Source organism: Stegastes partitus, unplaced genomic scaffold, assembly GCF_000690725.1.
Source record: "Stegastes partitus isolate 25-593 unplaced genomic scaffold, Stegastes_partitus-1.0.2 Scaffold24, whole genome shotgun sequence".
Taxonomy (NCBI): domain Eukaryota; kingdom Metazoa; phylum Chordata; class Actinopteri; family Pomacentridae; genus Stegastes; species Stegastes partitus.
In genome coordinates, this window is record NW_007577755.1 from 267,079 (window position 1) to 283,648 (window position 16,570).

General features: G+C 40.7%; 2 protein-coding genes across 4 annotated transcripts in view; one reads left to right on the forward strand and one right to left on the reverse strand.

Annotated features, from left to right (window-relative positions):
• Positions 1-3,965: 3,965 nt before the first annotated feature.
• Positions 3,966-12,607, forward strand: LOC103367744 (deleted in malignant brain tumors 1 protein). Of its 2 annotated transcripts, none has more exons than XM_008295875.1 (8): positions 3,966-4,400; positions 4,817-4,846; positions 7,467-7,775; positions 8,166-8,474; positions 9,924-10,238; positions 10,326-10,475; positions 10,583-10,664; positions 11,956-12,607. In XM_008295875.1, the coding sequence occupies exons 1-7, from the start codon at positions 4,370-4,372 to the stop codon at positions 10,624-10,626; spliced, it is 1,188 nt and encodes a 395-aa protein (XP_008294097.1). In that variant the 5' UTR covers positions 3,966-4,369; the 3' UTR covers positions 10,627-10,664; positions 11,956-12,607. The 2 variants fall into 2 exon arrangements, with proteins under 2 accessions (XP_008294097.1, XP_008294086.1); XM_008295864.1 differs by having other exon boundaries at positions 11,959-12,607.
• Positions 12,608-12,835: 228 nt separating this feature from the next.
• The window catches only part of LOC103367753 (emerin), an 8,226-nt gene continuing 4,491 nt past the window's right edge, over positions 12,836-16,570 (reverse strand). Inside the window, exons 8-9 of one of the 2 annotated variants that reach the window (XM_008295881.1) lie at positions 14,915-14,977; positions 12,836-14,225 (exon numbers count right to left, since the gene is read on the reverse strand). In XM_008295881.1, the coding sequence (XP_008294103.1) occupies positions 14,024-14,225; positions 14,915-14,977 (265 nt within the window). In that variant the 3' untranslated portion in view covers positions 12,836-14,023. The remainder of the gene's footprint in view (positions 14,226-14,914; positions 14,978-16,570) is intronic. The other variant, XM_008295888.1, reaches the window with a different exon arrangement.

Sequence of the window (16,570 nt, forward strand, 5' to 3'; positions counted from 1 at the left end):
TGGATTGAAATCAGGTTTAATTAACATATTGAAGACCTAATGAAACATCATTAGTAATGATGATAATTGCACCATTTAAAAAAAAAAAAAATTCACAGTGAAATGAACAGAAAAGTCCTTCTACTTTCTTTCTATGTTGCACAATAACATCACAGTGAGTGCAGGCAGCTAGAGCAGTGGGTCTCTAATTGTGTGCCTTGGAATTAGTCTAAACTATATGATTTACAGCTGTAATCGTATGAAAAGATGGGCCTTGGAAGTGCTTGTTTTCATACATTTTATTTATTTGGAATTTGACTAACCATCCTTTACTGCTATTATTGCTTCAGGAGAAGAGATGCAGGTGCTGGTAAGCAGAAAAAGTACTAAACCACAGTACCGCAAATATATAACTAATGTTATTCAAATTAAATCTGTTGTCTGTGTTGCTGACAAATCACACTGGAAATTCTATCCGTGTTTAGCCTCATCATAAGTAACCACAACAGCGTGGAATAAAACAATAAACTGTTATGGCTACTTGACTGCCTGTAACTATGTATTTTGTGTATTTTCATACACAAAATAATGTCACTGCTGCAAATATCCTGCTGTAAGACCGTTGAAAAGAGAAATCTCCATCAGAAATTTAAAAAAAGAAACAAAACGACGTGACAGAATTTTATCAAACAAGTGTTTTTAATCACCTTTATCATATTATTATTGAAGGCTGAAGTGCAAAATCAGAATTACAGACAAATAGATGCAGAGCTATTTTTAATTATTCAGACTTTTGTTTAAAAAAATATATTAAAATAATAACTTAGTCCAGGGTTATTCATAAAACAGAGAACAGAAATCACCATCAGTGACGTAGCAGAGTTCTTGAGCTGTTCAACTGGTGACAAATTCTCAACCACTGAGTAAATCACACTCTGGTAGGCTGAGGTTCAACCAGGGACGAGAAATGTCTGCCTTAAAATGCAGCTGTATTCAAATGACACGTGCCACAGATGACGAGAGAAAGACGAGAACAAACTGATGGATGCTGCCGTGTCAGTTAGGGTCACAGTCAGGCACTTAACTGTCCACAACCTCCCCATTTGCTGTCTAAGAAATCCTTTCAGACAGCACGGTGTGACAGACAATCTGCACAATGTGATGGCCTGACACCGTGGTCCTGTTTCCCAAAACGTCCTTCAGCTTCACTCAGCCCTTTGGGAAAAATTGAATCCACAATCTCATTAACTCTGTAGACTGCAGATGTGTGACTTCTTACCGACCGGGGGGTTTCTATCCATTATAGTTTCCAATATGTTGCATATTTGTTTCATGACGTCCATTCTGCTGCAGAGAGCAACAGATGTTCATGTTTGATTTCATGTACGACATGTCATTATCATGTGTAACATTTCATTATCATGTGCAGTATTTTTTTATTCCTTGTGCAAAGCTGTCAGTGAAATGTGCAGTATATTATTTTTCAGTTGTTATATTTGATTTCCATGTGTAATATTTCATTTCAATGTGCGATATTTTGATTACATGTGCAACATTTCACTTTTACTGACAACGTTGTCAATTTAATTTGCATTATTTCCTTATCATGAGCCCCATTTCATGTTCAATATTGTTTGCATACTAGCATTTTTTCATGTGCAACATTTTCAATGTTCTTTGCAATATTTAATGTGTCAGGTGCAATATTTTGATTACATGATATGCAATATTTCACTTTCATTGGCAACATTGTCAATGCAATGTGCAATATTTCGTTTTTCTGATGCAATATTGCTGCAAGGTGGAGCAGTGGTTAGCATCATTGCCAGCAAGAAGGTCGCCAGTTCACTTCCCAGTGAGGACACCCAGGATCTTTCTGCGTGGAGTTTACATGTTCTCCCTGTGCAGTGTGGGTTCTCTCCGGGTTCTCCAGCTTCCTCCCACACAGTTCAAAAACATGTTGAGGTTAATTGGTGATTCTAAATTGTCTGTAGGTGTGAATGTGAGTGTGCTTGGTTGTCTGTCTCTAAGTGTAGCCCTGTGATAGACTGGTGACCTGTCCAGGTGAACCTGCCTTCACCCTGAGTCAGCTGGGATAGACTCCAGCCCCCCATGACCCTAGTGGGGATTAAGCGGTGTGTAGATAATGGATGGATGGTGCAATATTTCATTATCATGTGTGAGATTACTTGTTACCTCAGTATCACTGTCAGTATTACTTTTCACTGTTCTATTCTAGTTTTATTTTACCTTTTATTACAGTAATGTTCCCTAGTCTTATTGCTTTTCTACTGGGCACTGCATTTATTGTGTTTTGTCATTTTTGATTTTTCTGTTTATGTGTAATATTTCATTATCATGTGAAACATTTTTTTTTATCATGCAGTATTTTACTTTCATGAGACATATTGCCAATGCAGTGTGCAGTATTTCATTTTTCATGTGCAGTACTGTGTTATCATGTGTGACATTACTTATTATCAGTAACACTGGGCGCTACTGCTTCCTTTTCTATTCTAGTCTTATTTTAGCTTTTATTTCAGTCATGTAATGTGTTTACATGTTATTGCTTTTCTACTAGGCACGGCATTTGTTGTCATTTTTATTTTTTTCTGAACAATATCTAGCAAAAAAACCAACATCCATCCATTATCTATACACCGCTTAATCCTCACTGGGGTCACGGGGGGGCTGGAGTCTATCCCAGCTGACTCAGGTTGAAGGCAAGGGACTTCACAGGGCTACACTTAGAGACAGACAACCAGCACGCTCACATTCACACCTACAGACAATTTAGAATCACCAATTAACCTCAACATGTTTTTGGACTGTGTGGGAGGAAGATGGAGAACCCGGAGAGAACCCACACTGCACGGGGAGAACATGCAAACCCCACTGGGACACGAACCGGTGACCTTCTTGCTGCGAGGCAACAGTGCTACCAACTGCGCCACCTTGCAGCCCAAGTTAGTTTTAAGTGCAATATTTTAATTGTGTAACAATTTATTTCCATGTGCAACATTTTTTATTACATGTTCAATATTTTACTTTCATGAGCAATATCTTCCATGCAATGTGCAGTATTTGAATTTTATGTGCAACACATTAATATATTGTGCAATAATTTTTTTTCAGTTGCAATATTTCAATTTAACATTTTATATCCATGTGCAATATTACACTCCCATTCTAGTCTTACTTTAGCGTTTATTTCAGAAATTTATTTACCAATGTCCTTTTGTCTTCCTGCCAGGCACTGCATTTCTTATGTTATTTAATTTATTTATTTATTTTTTAGCAAAATCCAGCAAAAGAATGTCCTTTGGGATTAATAGGGCTTTATCTTATTTTATAGCTGTAGTGGGAAAATTAGGTGTAATATTCCAATTTAATGTGTAATATATTCTTATCGTGTGTAACATTTCATTTTATTGTGCAATATTTTGATTAAATGAGAAATATTGTCAATGTAGTGTGCAACATTTCATTTTGCAGATGAACTATTTCAATCTTGTGTAATATTTCTTTATCATGTGTTACATTTCATTTCCATGCGCAATATTATTTTTTCAGTATATCCTACTGCTTTTCTTTACTTGACACTGCCTTTTTTTTCTAATATAATGCCTTTTTTCAGAGCAATATCTGTCAAAATAATTTCCTTTGGGATTAATAAAGTTTTATCTTGTTGTGTAACTGTAGTGACCACCAAGGTCATTGTGCAGATCAACTCAAGATTGAATATTTGAGTATTTAATCTTCCAATAATACAAAGCACCCAATATTCAGAGATGTCATTCCTATTTCTTTGGAGGTTCTTTCACTAGATAAATGAAATGCATGCTTGTGAACCGTCCACGGTGGCCGTGAGGGGCCCTGGGATGTGCGGCTCCGCCCCTGTCAGAGCGGGCGATCCTCCGTCAAGAGGCAGCTAATGGGTTTAAATGCAGCGCTGCGGCTTCTGGTGACCTCTGTCTGCCGCAGGGAGAAGAGCTCGGCGCCGGACCCAGGGCACTGACGGCATGCAGCCATCCCGACAGCCGCATGGACACCGTGTTACCGTGACAGCCGCCGGGACTCGTCGTAAAAAGCAGCTTCTTTCCACCGGGGACTTCACCGTTTCATCCAGCAGTGTGCTCCGTCCCGGACGATGTCTTCCAGCCGCGCCCTGACCGTCAGCTGCTCACCGCTGCTTTAGCCGTTAGCTCGTCCTCCCGCCGTGTTGTTGTTGTTAGCGTCCGCTAGCCGGACTCTTTTTTTTTTATAATTATTTTTCTTTACTAGCACACAAGCTAGCAACTGATGTCTTTCTGCGGCTGTGAGCACCACCACCGCCACGACAACGGGCTCCCTTCGCACCCGGCCGTCTGATGGAAGGACGAGGGGAACGATGCTGAGAATCCTCCAGATCCTCCTGACAGGTAAGCTAATTAGCATTAGCTTAACTTAGCTAGCGGCTAGGTAGCTTAGGTTATGCAATGGCATAACCAGCAGACACTTGGGCTTAAGTTAGCACAGCTGTAACTGTTAGTAAAGCAGTCTTTACATGTTTTTTATTGGCTTTGAGAGGTGTTCATACAAATATCCTTTACATTTTGGAAGGTAAAAGTTGTGCTGTTGAATTTAATACTGAGAGGTTATCTAATGATTAGTTGAACCCCATGACTATAACTAAGTGGGCTATTAGATGCATCACAGTGAGTTTCAATCACAAGTAAACAACCTCATAAACAGGCTGCTCACTGTGGAGCTAACAAGCATTTCAGTTTAAATCCTTGCTTGTGCTGGCATTTTAAATTTGTATTTTCCTGATCACAGTTCCATTTTTGTCTTTTAGGGGCTCTGTGGGATGGAGTCGCTGCTTCAGGTAAGCCTGGGATTGACATGAAACCAAAGTCGTTGTTGGGATTATGACACATGGGGGGATCATCCCACTCATCTTTAGATTTTAATCTGATAATCACCGTGGCGTGCAAAGCTCGGGCTCAAGAAAAACTCCAGAGAAGAGACTTTATCGAGGTCTTTTGTTTGTTGCAGAAAGTTTAGTCATCTCTTCTTGAGCCTGAGCTTCTCCTAATACAGTACGCCGTTTTCAGGTGATTTCAGAGTAGATTGAAGATAAAATGTGAGACACTGTCCTCGCTGCAAAATACGCTTCACCCATGTTTCACCTTGTATCACAGCTTTACTGGCCAAGTGTGTGATCACATACAATGAATTTATCTCGGGTGTTTCTTTGCATCTCAACGCAGTTACACAAAATTAAACTCAAGGGCAACAGGTGGAAAATAAGACTTTACCTACTTACAACTATATATATGTGTGTTAACGTTTAAGGTGAGTACTTCGTGCAGAATTACAGTAAACTAAATTTATTAACTGTAAATACTGTTATTGAAATCTGAAGCAGGTGAACGATGTGATATCTGGTATATCCTGTGGTTCAGGGCTGTGACTGATTTAACTGAATGAATGAGTGCACAGTGAGCTTTACATAACAGCATATGTGAAGGTGTGCCTTGGAAATACTTGTTTTTATGATTTTCATGTAATTGTAATGTAAGTGACTGACCCGCTTAGGTAGTCCAGGATAAGAGAGGTCTGTGAAGGGTCTCAGTCATCCAGGTCATGGTTATTCTGGTAGAATAATCGTAGCAACTGGACTTGCTTGAGTTCCTTGAAGACGTTTCATCTCTCATCCAAGAGGCTTCATCAGTTCTGGAGTATTTAAACACGAGACAAAGTCTTTGATTTCCTCTTTGATATCCTGGCATGATTATGCATGAACCTGTATCTTGTTTGGCTGTGAGCAGATTATTGTATGAGCCGTATAATGAACAAATTTATGAGTTGTACAATATATATTTACCTTGGGGGGTGATCTGAGTGACCCACGTGTGCTCCTATCACCGCTGTGACAGCAGTGTCACCCACAATAGCGGCGACTCTCTGCTCAGACAGGGTGAGTTTATCCTCTCCTCTCTTCTGTGAAGGTTCTCAGTCATCCAGGTCATGGTTATTATTGTAGATTAATCGTAGCATCTGGACTTGCTTGAGTTCCTTGAAGACGTTTCACCTCTCATCCAAGAGGCTTCATCAGTTTTGACTGACTAGTTGGGAGTTCCAGATATCCTCAAGAACACCATTAACACCTGAGTTTCGGTTTCAGTTGGAGGGTTTGTTGCTCCCAGAGCTCCAGAACTGATGAAGCTTCTTGGATGGGAGGTGAAACGTTTTCAAGGAACTCAAGCAAGTCCAGTTGCTATGATTAATCTACCAGAACAGGATAAGAGATGCAGGTGCTGATGGGAGGAGGAAGTTCACGCATCAAGTCTCACTGCACAAAACTGAATAACTAATAATAATAATCAATCTTATCTGCTAATTGAATCACTGACAAAAAAATACTGAACATTCTGTCCACATGGTAATGATAGCTTATCTGACCACAACAACTTATTATAAAACAATAAATTGTGTTTGTATTTGTTCCAAGTGACCTGTTGCCATAGTTTGGTAATGAATGATTAGCGATTATATGTTTCATAGGGAGTTTCAAAGAAGCATCTGTGCACACATTATTTGTCACTGCTGCAGTTATTCGACTGTGAGACGGTCAAGTAGAAAAATCTCTAATAATTAAACACTTTACATGGCATGTAAATATATACATTTATGAAAATAGTTTCACTTTACTAAATGCATCAGATGCTTATGAACAATAAAATAACACATTTTTGATCAACTGTGTCATAATATTTTTGAGGGCTTTAACATGGGATATGAATGACATGACTTGACCCACAGCTGTTTTTTAATTTAAATTTTTCTTTAGTTAAAAAACAAACAATAAAAACAAAGACAATTAGACCCCAGGCCGTTCTTGAAAAATGTAGGTCTATAGCTTTGGATGACCGTCCCTAACAAAGCCACTGTTAAACACTTATTGCATCCACAGCTTGTTCTGTGCTTCGTGTGTCCAAGCAATGAGCCTGTAGGCTTCGTTTAAACATTGGAGGGGAGGCACATCAGTCACAGAGTTCTCCTTCTTCATGAGCATCAGTCACTTTATTTCCTGCATACCTGTACATTTTCATGCACCAATTTGTGCCTTTTCTGCATCCATTTATGGGAATGGAAATTATTATTGTAAAGGAAAACTTTCAATTCAAAATCATTTTCCTGTAGAGCAGCTTTTCATTGGCTATCATTACCTGCAAAGTCAGCACATGCACAACACAGGCCACAGCATTGTGTGTGTGTGTGTGGCTGAGATAATTACGCTTCCACAAAACAGTCAGTGTTCGTGTGAGCTTATGATTTATATTCATATTCTGGGACTGAAAAAAGACCCAACGCTGGACAAAACAGACCTGATCTTATTGGAGGCATTGTTGCACCTATGAGTAATGGTTTAGCGGTTTTTCAAAACCACTCAAGCTTAAATCAGTGCCAGTGTCTCTAAGTCATTTTCTTCTGATCCACAGGGGCGGTCAGACTAGTAGATGGGGACAACAAGTGCTCGGGCAGAGTCGAGGTTCTCCGCCACGACCAGTGGGGGACTGTGTGCGACCATGCATGGGACCTCCGGGAGGCCGACGTGGTGTGCCTGGAGCTGGGTTGCGGTTTAGCTGAATCTGCCCTTCATGGGGCAGCGTTTGGTGCAGGCACTGGGGAGATCTGGCTGCGTCACGTCCAGTGCTCCGGACACGAGTCCAGTTTGACACGATGCGCCGTCGTCCTCCACGGTAACTCGTACTGCACCCACGAGGACGACGCAGGCGTGAAATGCTCAGGTGAGTAAAACACTCTGGTGAAGCATTTGATCTCCTGGAGGAGCAGCTTCAAGGGGTTGACTCAGTATTTTAAATAACAAATTAGACAAATGCAAAAACCTGGTGATGTAGAAGACATGGCAGGTGGTGTTGTTGTTGGCTCCATTTAAATAAACCCTTGAAAATATCATTCTTGATTTAAAGACAAAACTGGAAATCAGGCAGATTTATAACCTGGACAAGTAGATTTGAATACACACATATTATTAGAGAAGCTGAGAAAAGTGCATTTGTTATCCTGTAGTTTTGCATGTCTCAGACAACACATGTCGCATCTCAGAGTGATACCAAGAAGAGCACAGTTGATCAGATCCTCCTCACATTTTGTAATTAACCTATATTTACTCCCAGGTACCCTTTTAACACCCACCCTCACCCTGCTGTCACCTCACACTGTGTTCTCTCCCGGGGAGGCTGTTCGCTTCAGCTGCAGCGCTCTGCTCGGTCACCACCTCAGCGACTTCCACCTGTACAAGCACGGGGTGTCCACGCCGCTGGTCACGCAGCGAGCCGACCAGACTCAGACCAGAGTGGAGCTCACGCTGTCCGACATAGAGACTTTCCACCAGGGCAGCTATAGTTGTCGGTACAGGATCAAGGGTGGCTTTCCATCTCAGCTGCTCAGCTCTCCGCCCAGCAACTCCATCAACATCACTGTGGGTGAGTCACAACTGCTTTGTCTAACCCACATTAACTCCATTGCACCACCACATTGCGTGCACCTTATTGTATTGTGCAATCTGTTTAAGGCTATCTGTGTTAGCGTGCAGTATTTGAGCCCCACCTTATACTTTTCTAACCTCCTGGAGGTCAGATTGATGACTGTGAAAATGCGGACGATTGCTCAGCCCTACTCAAGCCGGTTAATAATTAGAGAACATGTTAGAGTCATCATAGATGGGTGAAATGGCTATCGTAGTTTAGAATGTTTTGTGAAATTAGGTTTTGACTATGAGGTGTTGGGTTTTGTTTTGCTTTTGTTTTCAAAATACTAATTATTGGTAATCAAGGAAAACTGATATATGGCACAATAAATGTTCTCTATTACCAGCATGAGATAGCAGGGAGCCTGTCATTTATAACTGCATTATTTCAATAATTTGAATTACTGTAACTGAATGTAAATATTAGAAATGGGACTGATAATGTCAGAGTGTCATGTGACTTTAGGACGCTCTTCTCTGTTTACTGTGAAATCGACTGATTGTTATTGAACAGTTTGGGTCTTGCAGTGTCTGCTGTGTAAACAATGAGACAGAGCTGTGTGTTGCTCGAGAATAAAGAATGATTAGAGAGAGGAAGTAACGCATTTCATTTTTAAACTGGTTATCGCTTAATAGAAATAACTAGAACATTAATCTGCAAAAACCTAACTTGGGATCCAGTAATTAGTGATGCACGATAATAAAATTTCTAGCCGATACCGATATCCGATATTAAGATTTCTGATATCGCCGATAACCAATATTACCGATGTCGATATTCAATTTTTGTTCACACCGAAAAATGAGTATAAGCAAGCACTGTGAGAACATGAAAACTATTCAAAAGAAGAAATTAGACCACATAGTCTTTATTTCGTAACAAAAGTAAAACATATTTTAACAAATATAACGTTCAAGTCCAGGACCATTTCAGTAGAAACATCTGTGAAATAGCAGCAATATCAAATGTAGAGACGAAAGCGCTAATGTTAGACAATCATCGGCTAAATGTGTTCATCAGACCGATACTGATATATTAAAAAAACAATAATATGGGCCGATACCGATGTGGTCCCTGATATATCGTGCATCCCTACCAGTAATCAGATGATCCTCTGTTATGATGTTTGCATGATAGGGTTCAGTACCAGTTAAAACTGAGACCACAAAAAGACAAAAAACAACCACAAAAAGACAAAACTCCCACCAAGAGACACAAAGAGACACAAAAAGACAAAAAACAACCACAAAAAGACACAAAGTGACCACAAAGTGAAACAAAATGACCTCAAAAAGAAACATTTCAAAAGAGAGAGAGGAGGCTTTTTTCTTGTGTTGTTTTTTTCATTTTTAAAAAAATACAACCTTGAATAACCCATTTTCTTCTTCTTTGACTAATTGACAGTTGAACTCTTAACCCCCCAACACTGGTACAACACGTCCACTGAGGCCCCGGCTGGTTCCGTCATCAAAGGCCACAGTTTTAACATCACCTGCTCCACCCCCCAGCAGTACCCCGGAGGCTCATTCCAGCTCCGTCTGATCCGCTCCAACGGCACGGTGCGCCAGTCTCTGCCCGCCCTGACGCCGTCCGTCACCTTCACCTTCCCCAGCGCCCAGAGCTCCAACGAGGGCTACTATTACTGCCTGTACCGGGTCCAGCTGGGCGGACGCACCTTCGTCTCCAGAGAAAGCCAACCCCTGCCTATAGCCATCAGAGGTGAGGCTGAGTTGAACAGAGTAGAGAAGCAGTAGATAAAAAAAACCATCCTGAAGGAAACTTACAGATAACTCCTCTCCCTCTCAGACCCAGATCCAGTCCTTAGTCCGATGGTGATCAGCTGGCTTGTGTCTGGCCTGACATTTGTTGTAGCTGTCATCATTATAATCGTCGTGGCCAAGGTGCTGTGTAACAAGGAGAAGAAGCCCTCTGAACTGGAGCGAGAGACCAGAACCTGTAAGTTCCCGTTTGCATCAGAGGCCTTCAAGCTTTAGACAAAAAAAAGATGTCCTTGTGTGTGTGTCTGTGTGTACCCAGAGTGACAAGTGTGCTTCTGTTTACAGGTGTGGACAACACGTATGTCGCCTTATCGATTAACAAGCTATGATGGGGGATGCAGGCAACAGATACATAAAGGTGTTGCAGGTCAGTGCCTTAGTAGTACGATATCTATTTTTTAAAAATGTCCCTGACTTGTGCTTCTCAATCATCACTCTCTTGCCACGATACTGACCTCGTAAAAGTTGCACCGTCAACCAACAGATGTATTTCCACTGTAATCCTCTGACTAGACACAGGTGATCTCCAGTTAACTATAGTAATTACATGACCTCTAAAAGCAGCTGGTTGCACCCGTGATGCTTGAGCTGTGACCTGTTAAACAGGATGAAGATCTGTCATTAGCATACAGTCGTCCTCAAATGTGTATGTTTTGCCTTTTCTTTAATGGAAAGGTATGAATACATTTGAAGACGACTGTAGACCACTTCAAGGAATCTGTTGTCACTAATGTTAAAAGTAATTTCTTTTGTAGATTCGTGTCCAAAAACAGCCTCATCAGCAGTGTGCGTCCTTAACCACGGCTGTCATGGAGCTGACTTTGCACGCTTTTTTTAATGGTCTGAAATGACAGATACATGTGTTTTTGTTAAAGTCAAATTAGTCACCCTGATGCATCGATCATTCATTAATAGTTCTATTATTATGAATAATTTTGGGAATGATCCTTAATAATGAAGATGCACAAATCTTGCACACTGCTCCTTAGAGCCTCTTTGATATTGGTTCTACAACAAGAAGACTTCCACAGGGGAGCAGATTTATCGAACACGGGCACAATAAAATTTAACTTGCCACAATTTTCAGACTATTAAGCGCACCTGAATATAACCACACCCACTAACTTTACAAAGAAAAATAAATGTGTACATATACAGGCTGCACTTGTCTATAAGCTGCAGGCGTCCACGTTGTAACCTGAGAGATTTACACAGAAAGATTTTTTTTTGCTTTTAATCAAATACGTACCAGTAACATACACAAATACGTACCGGAAATGCTTTTTTTCCAAACAGTGCCTGTAACACGGCTGGTTAAGAAAATAAAAAATACAGCAGCCTACCAGGAAAAGTCGCTTTCTTCATCTTCCTCCTGTGCACTGAAACCACTAAAGTCGTCTTCTTCAGTGTCGGAATTGAACAGCCTCAGAATTACTTCGTCTCGCGCTTCCTCAGTCTCTCTTTTGTTGTCGCTCTCAATGTCACTTTCGTCTCGAGGCAAATTCGTAAAAATCCATAACTTAACCGCATCATTGTTTAAGTCGCAGCGTTCCAAGCATGTGAAAAAAGTAGCAGCTTATAGTCCTATAGTCCAGACATTACGGTATTTGTGTGTGTCCACGTTCTTAATTGTGTCATTTTGTGTTTTTCCTTTCAAGCAGAATCACAAGTGCGTGGACAGTCGGAGGGTTCACTGTGAGCCCTACATGGATCCAGACGGCAGGAGAACCAAGCGGTTTGGTTGGTCATCCACCGCACCGCTGGAAACGGCTGGAACCAGTTCTGTTCGGTCTGGACGAGTCGACACACCAGACTAAAGACTGCATTGCAATATTCTTTCATACCAAACTTCAGGCTAGTGTTACTGCTGGATATCGTCGGCTAACTAGCCCCGTGTTAAGGTGAGATGTACAGCCACAGCCTGACAGACAGGAGAAGCTGTCGGTAGTTCAGTCAGCAATGGTTCAAGCCAGACCTCACGTTCGCTCAGACCTGGCTACTGCCGTGACCACCGAGTGGGAAAAACTGCTACTAACAGCTACAATGGGGAAACTGTGACATGGGTTCCTCAGGTCTCTGTGTCAGTTTAGTAACATTGTTTTGTTTTCATTAACAAGCAACACTAATAACAAGCTCCACTAGCTAATTATATACTCGCCCACAGATCAATGATCCTTAAAGGATCAGAGGACATTTTTGTATTTCAAGTCTAACACTGCTATGCATCGTACTTCATTAACAGTATGTACATTAATGCACTAAAGTGTGTAAGTAGAAGCTGTAGTTGATTAAAATGCTGCTTTTGTTGGAGCCTCTGGGTTCAATGAGTTTTGTGTCCAAGACATTTGACAATCTACTCCTGCATGTACTTACAGTGGATTTTCTAGCACAAGTCCAAACCTCGTAACATGAAAAAACGCTTTAAACACAACGCAGAATTTGCTTCATTTATTTTTTTTTTATACCCGAAGTTATTTAACATTTTTTAAAATATTCTTGTTCTCGAATAAATTACTTGAAACCTCAAATGTTTACATATACATTTCATATTTTTAATTATGAAACAGCAATACAAAACAAATCACAACAAACTGGTGGGATATAAATGCTGGATCATGTAGTACAAAAGTGTGACATCTGAGCTGATTATACTGAAACAAAGCATGGCATTACAGCTTGTTTTTGAAATATATTTTCACCCAGAAACTCTGTGCCTATTTTGTTAATTTAACACTGAAAAACAAGAACAACTATATTCCAATTACTCCCACAAAAACTGAGGCACTTGTGTTACAGCTGGTCTGAAATCTGTCTGATAACAGAAAAAGGGAAGCACAGTTGTAAACTAAGTTCATGGAAACTACAAGAATTTGGTAAATCTTTACATTAAAAATACACAGTGAATGAATAACAGACTTATAAATACAATTATTTCCAAGTAGTATAGCTGGAAAAAATTTTGTTTTTTTATGATAAACAGATCTTTTGATACAGATTGATTAGAAAACTGTGCCACAAGTACGGGTGTTTTTGTTATTTTGAAATATGGATTCAAATTGTATTCAATGAATTTGCTGTACTAAGAAAAAACTACAAACCAGTTAAAACATGTTGAAATGCAGCTGATGCAATCTGAGATTTGAACTATGTTCTGAGTATCGTATGTATGCTGTCCAGTTTGAATATGAAATGATATTAGCCCATCACAGACCGGATATGGAGAATAAAACAGTATCACCTGAATGTCCCCATGCAGACAGACAGACTGAACTGCAGAGATTTGATATAAATGTCCAAAGCTCAGCACAATACACTGGAGTGGACTGGACTCCTTTTTTTGCGGTTTATGGCGCTTCGTGTATCAAACAAAAACCCAAATATCAAGTGTCGAAATATGAGACATCTTAGTGTGATATCTGAGAAATCTGTGGATATTTTCTGTGCGACTACGGCTTATTAGTTGGAGTAAACTGACTGATTACCTCTAAAACCTCAACAGTTCACGCTGAAACCATCTGGATGGACCGACCGTTGCTCTGCAGGTAAGACTAAGAAGGATGTAGTGTGTTTTTAAAGTGATGCTGCGCTGAAGCTCTCAATTCTACCTAAAAGCACGGGTAAGTATAGTGGCAACCACCGAGCCACTGTGCAGCCCGATAACTGAGATACATTCTTCAAATTAAAATGCAAAAATAAAGTAGCTTTTAGCATGAATTAAAAAGAAAATCATTGTATCCCTTTGAAGGATTCATTTGCCTCCATATTGGAAAAAACTATGTAAAGGAAGACGGCCACAACCAGGAAGAACACGAACTGAACCCACAGGGGGATGAGGCGGGGCGACTTTGGAGCTTCTTGATCCGATTTCGTGGGCGTTGATTTCAAATAGGAGGTTCTGTAGGTGGACGGCGAGCTGTACGTGTAGGGTCTACAAAAGAAGAAGACGAGGAATCATGCAACAGAATACCTGATAACAAACTGCTGTTACCAAATGTGACCTTTGAAGCTGTCAGTCTGGATCTACCACTGGTTCCAACAGCTGGAACGTTGGCTAAGCAACAAAGACGCTCACGTTCATTGTTCACATTTAAATCATGACTGAACACAACTGCAGTGCTGCTCCTTTTGGGCGAATTAGTGTGATTTTGAGAGGAAATTAAACAGCAAGGAATTTGATAACTAGTTCTGTGCCATTTAGGTTCCAGGAAACTTGCACTTCTGGTCATTTTACAGACTACAGCTGTGCTTTAGGAAGCTTTCAGATCCTTTTCTTCACAAATGAAGCTGCAATATAAAAAACGCTACACCACAAGGATTAGCCCTACATTTAAAACGCTCTTTACGCAAGAGTATGTTAGTTTTATTAATATAATGGCTTCTATCAAATGTATTGCAAGTTTAGTTATTATATACGATGTAACTGGGCTATTATAACTCAGGCACTGATGTGTGTGTGTTGCATGTTACTGCTGTAGTCGGTCAGAGCAGAACTCATTTTAAGTACTTTTTAATGTTCTGTACGACTGCTTTAATTTGTAACATGTTTACATTCTACTATATTTGCACTGTGAAGCAACCAGTAAAAAAGGTGTCATATAATATATGTAGTACACTTACTCATCAACATAGTCTCTTCCTCTGTATTCAGGCTTGGATCTGGAGTAGCCTGAGTAGGACGCCCTGCAGAGACAAAAAGTACAGCTGTGATGATAACGAATGCTCTTAATTGACTGTGACAACACAAACTGTTAGTAATATTCAGTCGTGACTCGATGATCCGACACCAAATGTAAAGCCTTCTTTCATGTCGGATTGTGAAGACGGAGGTCGAGATACAAGAAGGGCTTGATGCTCGAAGGGTCATTTATTGTTAATATTTATTGTTTATAGTTGTTATAATAACTCGTGTATTGTTAGAACACTACGCATCGCTGGATTTCACGCCTAATTGACCGGTGCGATTGTGCAAATTCCGGCCACTTCCACCCCGTCTGCGCGCACCCCTGGGGTGGAAGTGGCCGGAATGCACAGGCAGTACTTGGCTGCCTTGGATGCCGGTTTAGTTATGGGGAGTGCCAGATACACTCCACCGTTACTATCCATGTTTACTTCTGCAAACACTGAGCACGCTCGCTGCATGTGACGTCGTTGTGTCCTCTTCTGCGCATGNTAGTCTCTTCCTCTGTATTCAGGCTTGGATCTGGAGTAGCCGGAGTAGGACGCCCTGCAGAGACAAAAAGTACAGATGGAACGGTAATGAATGCTCTTAACTGACTGTGACAACACAAAGTGTTAGCAATATACAGTCGTGACTTGATAATCCAACACTAAATGTAAAGCCTTCTTTTATGTCGGATAGCAAGGCTGTCGGATTGTCAAAACGGAGGTTGAGATACAAGGAGGGCTTGATGCTCTAAGGGTCGTTTGTTGTTAATATTTGTTGTTTATAGTTGTTATAATAACTAGTGTATTGTTAGAACACTACGCATCGCTGGATTTCACGCCTAATTGACCGGTGCAATTGTACATGTTCCGGTCACTTCCACCCCGTCGGAGCGCTCCAACGGGGTGGAAGTGGCCGGAATGCACAGGCAGTACTTGGCTGCTGATGCCGGTTTAGTTCGCGGTAACAGTTCTGTTTCCACTATCGGCGGTGGTGGGAGGAGTGGTGAGCAAGATACGCTCCAATGTTACTATCCATGCTTACTTCATAGATATGATTCTTACAAACAACGTGGCTACAATTCAAATTACAAAAATACAAATAAAATACAAAATGATTAAAATACTAATTGTTGCTGGCCGTGAGTGTAACATAATTATCCGTAAGTGCAGTGTTATAACTACATCTCTGACGTCTATAACAAACCAAACTGTTTGAAAATCGGTAGAAAATTGAGCAAGTTATGGTTATTTAAAAAGTACATGCAACACTACAATACAATGTTATGGGTGAGCGAGCGGACCGTACCAAGATGGCCGCCAGTGTGGCCGTGCAATTCCATTGGCTGGCAGTGCGGACGAGATCTTTATTATACATATCTATGGTTTACTTCCGTAAACACTGAGCATGCTCGCTGCGTGTGACGTCGTCGTGTCCTCTTCTGCGCATGAGGGACACTTTTGGGTCGTATGAAGTTCACACAGTAGATCACATACAAGTCACATTTAAGTGGAAATGGGAACAAACTCGTAAAAAATCAGATTTCACAAAAAAATCTGAATTGAGCATTAAGTCCTGCAGTCTGAACGTAGCCAATCTGTCGGATTGTT

Coding starts and splice junctions, on each gene's coding strand:
- LOC103367744 (XM_008295875.1), top strand. CDS start 4,370: ATGCTGAGAATCCTCCAGATCCTCCTGACAG. Junction 10,239..10,325: donor CCTGCCTATAGCCATCAGAG/GTGAGGCTGAGT, acceptor TCTCCCTCTCAG/ACCCAGATCCAGTCCTTAGT. Junction 10,476..10,582: donor GGAGCGAGAGACCAGAACCT/GTAAGTTCCCGT, acceptor TTCTGTTTACAG/GTGTGGACAACACGTATGTC.